This window comes from Lipotes vexillifer, unplaced genomic scaffold (genome assembly GCF_000442215.2).
Source record: "Lipotes vexillifer unplaced genomic scaffold, Lipotes_vexillifer_v1.1 scaffold1944, whole genome shotgun sequence".
Lineage (NCBI taxonomy): Eukaryota > Metazoa > Chordata > Mammalia > Artiodactyla > Lipotidae > Lipotes > Lipotes vexillifer.
Window position 1 is genome coordinate 352,045 of NW_006785277.1, and position 7,206 is coordinate 359,250.

Below are 7,206 nucleotides of genomic sequence, written 5' to 3' on the forward strand. Positions count from 1 at the left end.
GCACACACACACACACACACACACACACACACACACACACACACACACACACAGACATACACACACACATACATAGGGCTGCAGCCCATGAGCGAAGGATGCACTGGTCAATCCCAAGAGGTAGAGTATAGAGGATCACGAAGTGCCCCAAAAGGGAAAGATGGGGATCGGTCACCCCCAAGCATGAGAATTACTTGGAAAATTCAGAGGAAGGCACTTCAAGGTGTGGGGCCCCCTGGAGGGTTCCCAAACCACTTTTATTTGCTGAACCCATCAACCTACGTCTGAGGCACGGGGTTCCACTTGCCCTGGTCCAAGCGTGGTCCTGGGGAGGTACTGGGGTCAGAGGCCCAAGGTAAGTCTCCAGGGATGGAAGCCCTCAGCTTGGTTTGAATGATGGTGCATGGTGTGCAAGTCTGTCAGTGCCCACCCAGCAGCATCACGGAGCTCTCCGTCTTTCCGTGTGTAAATTAACCCCCTCCCCAAAATGCAACCAACCCCACAAAGGCAGGACAGGCAGCCACTGGTCCCACCCGGCTCCCCTTCCCGTGGACTCCCTCCTGCGGCCCTCCCCTCTCTCCTCCTTATCAATTGCCCCGCCTCTGCCAGTCCATTCCCATAAACACACACCAGGCCAGGTACCTCCCGTGTTTAATAAGTGTCCCACTGACGTCCTCTTCCTGTTCCAGGATCCAAGCCAGGCTCCCACACTCCCCCGGGTTGCCAGGTCCCCACTCACCTCCACACTGAGGCTGTCCCCAGTCCACCCATCCGTAGTGGACGTGACGCCTTGGAAGGGTGAGCCCTGGAGACTGTCCCTCCAAGAGAGCTTGTCAGACATTGTTTCATGGGTTACTCATGTTGGCAGGAGCTCCACAGCCATGATGTCAGGTCCTGCTTAGTGCATCAGGCAGGTCAGGGGGTATGTGGTGTCCACAAGCCTGATTATAGGGGAGGCTGACCTTGATCACCAGGCTAGGGGGTTTCCATTGTAAAGGTATAGTTTCCCTTTGTAATGAATAAATATCTTGGAGGAGGTACTTTAAAACTGTGCAACTCTCCTGTTGCTCTCCAAACTTTTGCCCTCTGAATTGAGCATCCATCTTGCTGGCAATGATTAATCATGGTGGCATGTGCCTAGTGGTGATTTTGAATTTCAGTCCTTCTTTTTACATTTTAATTGGAACTCTTCTGCAAGGAAGAACTGTCTCTCCTCCACCATTTATTTATTTATTCAATACTTTATATGAGCTTGTGGATACCTCTTTTATGCTAGGGTTATAACACAACTCAATCACCATTTATTCAGTTGCCCAGATTATCCTAGATTTGGCCATTGGGAACTCCTGCAGGTTGGTTCCTGTGTACTTTCAACAAACGCCTCTCTTTTTCAAGCAATTCCTTATTTTCTCGTTCCACAAGATGTTTCAGGCTCAGCTTGTATTTCCCTACCACAGTCCTGGAATCAACCAATTCTCCAAGGATCCTTGGTTCCTTACATTGGAGAATGGTGCTTAAACACCAAGATTTGGGCGCCAGGTGAGCTCATTGTGACTGAGGTGTCATTGTCTTTGAGCAACGAGAGCTAGAAAATATGTATATATGCTAATCCAAGCATATGCATACTCTGTATTAATTTCTGTGTCTACATGTCTACATACCCGTATATCAAAAACCATAGATTCACACCGATTTCTCAGATACAATCCAATACCACCAGGTTCCTTGCAGCTCTCCCCTTTCCTTGTTTGTAGCGTCTTTTTCTCCAACAGCAAGAATCCTGGCCTCCTTCTCCACCATGTATTTCATTATGTTTTCAGTCCTAATGTGCACACGGAGAAATTTTTTTGACAAGATATTAAATATAATTCCCTGTGCTATACAGTATATCCTTGTTGTTTACGTATTTCATGTATAGTAGTTTGTATTTAATCCCAAGCTCCTAATTTCCCCTCCCTCACCCCTTTGGTAACCATAAGTTTGTTTTCTATGTGATTCCGTTTTGTACATACATTTATTTGTATTACTTTTTAGATTCCACATACAAAGGACATCATATAGTATTTGTCTTTCTCTGTCTGACTTACTTCACTAAGCATAATACTCTAGGTCCATCCATGTTGCTGCAAATGGCATCACTTCATTCTATTTTATGGCTGAGTAATAGTCCGTTGTATAAATATACCACAGCTTCTTTATCCAGTCATCTGTCGATGAACATTTAGGTTGCTTCCATGTCTTGGCTATTGTAAATAATGATGCCATGAACATTGGGGTGCATGCATCTTTTTCAAAATAGTTTTCACTTTTTCCCAGGAGTGGGATTGCTGGCTCATATGACAGCTCTTTTTTTAGTTTCTTAAGGAAGCTCCATACTGTTTGCCATAATGGCTGCACCAATTTACATTCCAACCAACAGTGTACAAGGGTCCTCTTTTCTCCACACCCTCTCCAGCTTTTATTATTTGTAGAATTTTTGATGACGGCCATTCTGACCGGCGTGAGGTGATACCTCATCGTGGTTTTGATTGCATCTCTCTAATAATTAGCAGGGTTGAGCATCTTTTCATGCTCCCGTTGGCCACCTGTATGTCTTCTTTGGGAAAAATGTCTATCTAGGTCTCGTGCCCATTTTTTTGATTGGGTTATTTGTTTTTTCAATAGTGCGTTGTATGAGGTGTTTGTATATTTTGGATATTAACCCCTTGTCAGTTGCACTGTTTGCAAATATCTTCTCCCATTCCATAAGTTGTCTTTTCATTTTGTTGATGGTTTCCTTTGCTGTGTAAAAGCTTGTTAAGTCTGATTAGGTCCCATTTGTTTATTTTTACTTTTATTTCTTTTGCCTTGGGAGAATGATCTAAGAAAATATTGCTACAATTTTTGTTCAACAATATTTTGCCTATGTTCTCTTCTAGGAGTTTTATGGTGTCATGTTTTATATTTTAGGTCTTTAAACCATTTTGAGTTTATTGTTACATATGATGTGAGGAAATGTTCTAATTTCATTGATTTACATGTAGCTGTCCAGTTTTCCCAGCACCACTTGCTGAAGAGACTGTCTTTTCTCCATTGTGTATTCTTGCCTCCTTTGTCATAGATTAGTTGAGCGTATGTGTGCGGGGTTATTTCTGGGCCCTCTATTCTGTTCCACTGATCTGTGTGTGTCTGTTTTTGTGCAAGCACCAGGCTGTTTTTGATTACTGTAGCTATGTAGTACTGTCTGAAGCCTGGAAGGGTTATATCTCCTTTGTTCTTTTTCCTCAGGATTGCTTCAGCAATTCTGGGACTTTTGTGGTTCCATATAAACTTTAGGATTATTTTTTTCTAGTTCTGTGGAAAATGTCATGGGTATTTTGATAAGGATTGCATTAAATCTGTAGATTGCTTTGGGTAGTATGGCCATTTTAACCATTTTAATTCTCCTATTCCAAGACCATGGGATATCTTTCCATTTCTCTGAATCATCTTCAACTTCCTTTATCAATGTGTTTTTTTGTTGTTGTTTTTGTTGGGTTTTGCCACGTGGCATGTGGGTTCTTAGTCCCCTGACCAGGGGTCAAACCCACGCCCTGTGCACTGGAAGCATGGAGTCTTAACCACTGGAGCGCCAGGGAAGTCCCTCCTTTATCAATGTTTTAGAGTTTTCATCATATAGGTCTTTCACCTCAGTGGTTAAGTTTATTCCTCGGTATTTTTTATGCAATTTTAAACAGGATTTTGCTTCTTTACTTTCTCTTTCTGATATTTCACTAATAGTGTAAAGAAGCACAATAGATTTCTGTGTATTAATATTGTATTCTACTACCTTGCTGAATTCATTTATTAGTTATAATAGTTTTGTGTGGAGACTTTAGGGTTTTCAACATAAGAGTATCATGTCATCTGCAAATAGTGACAGTTTCACCTCTTCCCTTCCAATTTGGATACTTTCTTTAAAATTAATTAATTTATTTATCTTCGGCTGTGTTGGGTCTGTCGCTGCACGCGGGCTTTCTCTAGCTGCGGCAAGCGGGGGCTACTCTTTGTTGCAGCGCGTGGGCTTCTCATTGCGGCAGCTTCTCTTGCTGTGGAGCATGGGCTCTAGGCTCATGGGCTTCAGTAGTTGTGGCATGCGGGCTCTAGAGCACAGGCTCAGAAGTTGTGGCACACGGGATTAGTTACTCTGCAGCATGTGGGATCCTCCGGAACCAGGGCTCAAACCTGTGTCCCCTGCATTGGCAGGCGGATCCTTAACCACTGTACCACCAGGGAAGTCCCTTGGATACCTTTCATTTCTTTTTCTTGTCTGACTGCTGTCGCTAAGCCTTCCGATACTATGTTGAATAGAAGTGGTGAGAGTGGGCATCCTTGTCTTGTTCCTGAATTTGGCGGGAATGTTTTCATCGAGTATTATGTTGCTTGTGGGTATATCATAAATGGCCTTTATCATGTTGAGATATGTTCCCTCTATACCCACTTTGGTGAGTTTTTATCATGAACGGATGTCGAATTTTGTCAAATGCTTTCTCTGCATCTATTGAAATGATCATGTGGTTTTAGTCTTTTCTTTTGTTAATGTGACGTATCACATTGATTTTGCTTATACTGAACCATCCTTGTGACCTGAATGAATCCAACTTGATCATGGTGTACGATCCTTTTTACGTGTTGTTGGATTCAGTTTGCTAATATTTTGTTGAGGATTTTTGCTTCTATATTCATCAAAGATATTGGCCTGTAATTTTCTATTTTTTGTAGTGTCTTTGTCTGGTTTTGGCATCAGGGTAACTGTGGCCACAAAGAATTGATTTGGGAGTGGTTCCCTCCTCTTCAATTTTTTGGAATAGTTTTAGGAGGACAGGTATAAATTCTTCTTTGTATGTTTGGTAGAATTCCTCAGTGAAACCATCAGGTCCTGGATTGTGTTTGCAGGGAGTTTTGGAGGGTTTTTTGTTTGTTTTGTTTTGTTTTTAACAGATTCTATTTCACTTCTAGTGATCAATCTGTTCAAATTATCTGTTTCTTCTTGACTCAGTATTGGTGGGCTGTATGTTTCTAGAAACTTGTCCATTTCTTCTACGTTGTCCAATTTGCTGTTTATAGTGTTCGCGTATGATTTTTTGTATTTCTGTGGGATTGATTGTTATTTCTCCTCTTTCATTTCTTATTTTATTTGGGTCCTCTCTCTTTTCTTCTTGGTGAACCTTGCTAGAGGTTTGTCAATTTTGTTTACCTTTTAAAAAAAAAAAAAAACTGCTCTTAGTTTTATTGATCTTTTATATTATTTTCATCTCTCTTTATTTCCTCTCTGACATTTACTATTTTCTTCCTTCTGCTGACTCTGGGTTTTGTTTGTTCTTCTTTTTCGAATTCTTTTAGGTGGTAGGTTAGGTTGTTTATTTGACATTTTTCTTGTTTCTGGAGGAATACCTGTATCGCTATGAACTTCCCTCTTAGAACTGCTTTTGCAGCATCCCATAGGATGTGTAAATTTGTTTTCATTTTCCTTTGTCTCTAGGTATTTCCTGACACAGAGTAGTTTCAGTATTACTAACCCATAGCCCTGTGTGAAACAAATTTACTATTTAAAGGAGAGTATTTTGTCCAATTCTTTTTGTCTTTAGACTTAACAGTATCCTGTCAAAATACTGTTCTCCAAAGTGACTTAAGTTGGTTCTTTCCCTCCTGGCCTCCTTCACAGGGGTTCATTACTCATTGTAAGAGAGTTAGGTTCATTTGTTACTGTTTGTATTCATTTCTCCCCATATAGTGCTTGGTTTTCATCATTTATTTGGGGGTGCACTACTATGGTTCTAAGAATGGGAGCTTTAAAAAAAAAAAGTCTCCAGTTCCCTGGCAGTCCAGTGGTTAGGACTCTGTGCTTCCACTGCAGGGGCCATGGGTTCAATCCCTGGTTGGGGGACTAAGATCCCACATGCCACACCATGTGGCCAAAACAAAACTAAACAAAGTATCCTTAGACGAAACTTGCTCCCACTCCCCCCACCCCCCCCACCCCCGCAGGTAACCAACCACCCTCTTTAGTTGCTGGTTTATCGGAAAAGCAGTTTCTAAGGGGGCGAGGAAGTGTATAGAAGCCTGTGGCAGGTTGCAGAGTGACAGGAAGATGAGAAAGTGTAGACTGCTAGGACAGACAGCTCTTTCCAGAAGTTTGGCTGCGAAGATTTGAACTTGATTATAGAGGAAATCATCTGTTTTTTGTCATATTTTGAATGGTATAACCTGACAAGCACATCCCTGCTGTGAAACATCTAGAAATGCTACATAAAATCAAGCAAACATCCTTTACAGAGCACAGCTGGGTTTCAAGAAACTAAGGGGAATCCCTGGAGCCATACACGAAGAGGAAATTGAAATCCAAAGCTAGGGGAGCTCATGGGCAGTTGTAGATCTTGGCAAAATGAAGGGTTTGGGTTTTATATCCACCGAGATTTTGGAGGCCTTACCTGGGGCGTTGAAAACTGAGACCCTAATATACAGCTCAGCCCCTTAAAGGGTGACACCCTCAGTGGAAAAGCAGACTAGGAAAAAAAAATCTTTCCATCGGCCCATAAAGCACAAAAGAACCTCGTGGGTCTCACCCTGAGATCTAGAGGCAATAGAAAGTCTTCCCTGAGAATTCATAACCAAAGGTGTGCCCTCATTTAAATTGGGGGTTCAAATTTACACCATTTGTATAGTCTCGGAAGCCCAAATAAAATGAACAAATAATGTGGTTCAGGGTTGGTTATTCCCCTGAAGCATCCTTGGCAGGAGCAAACACAGAAGCTCGTTAGAGAGACACCCTGGAACTAGTCACCTGGATTCCCACTAAGGCCCTGTTGAAGCTGAGTTCACAGCCCCAACTTAGAAAACATAAGAGGAAGCCATCTGTCATGAAGGAGAGTGAGCAGACACCCTAGAACTTGGAACTCCAGAATTATTGGGTAAAGGACCATACAGGAAGTGCGTTTCATTTTATTTTATTTTTTAAATTTTTATAAATTTATTATTTTTGGCTGTGTTGGGTTTTCGTTGCTGTGCGTAGGCTTTCTCTAGCTCTGGCGAGCGGGGGCTGCTCTTCATTGCGGCGCGCGGGCTTCTTATTGCGGTGGCTTCTCGTTGCAGAGCACGGGCTGTAGATAGGCAGGCTTCAGTAGTTGTGGTACGTGGGCTCAGTAGTTGTGGCTCACGGGCTCTAGAGCTCAGGCTCAGTAGTTGTGG

General features: G+C 42.3%; 1 protein-coding gene across 1 annotated transcript in view; it reads left to right on the top strand.

The window, feature by feature from the left end:
• The window catches only part of PDE9A (phosphodiesterase 9A), a gene marked incomplete at its 3' end in the record, with an annotated part of 128,989 nt that extends 128,191 nt beyond the window's left edge, over positions 1–798 (top strand). The window contains exon 19 of the mRNA XM_007457359.1: positions 690–798. Within this exon, the coding sequence (XP_007457421.1) occupies positions 690–798 (109 nt within the window). The remainder of the gene's footprint in view (positions 1–689) is intronic.
• Between the last annotated feature and the right edge of the window lie 6,408 nt (positions 799–7,206).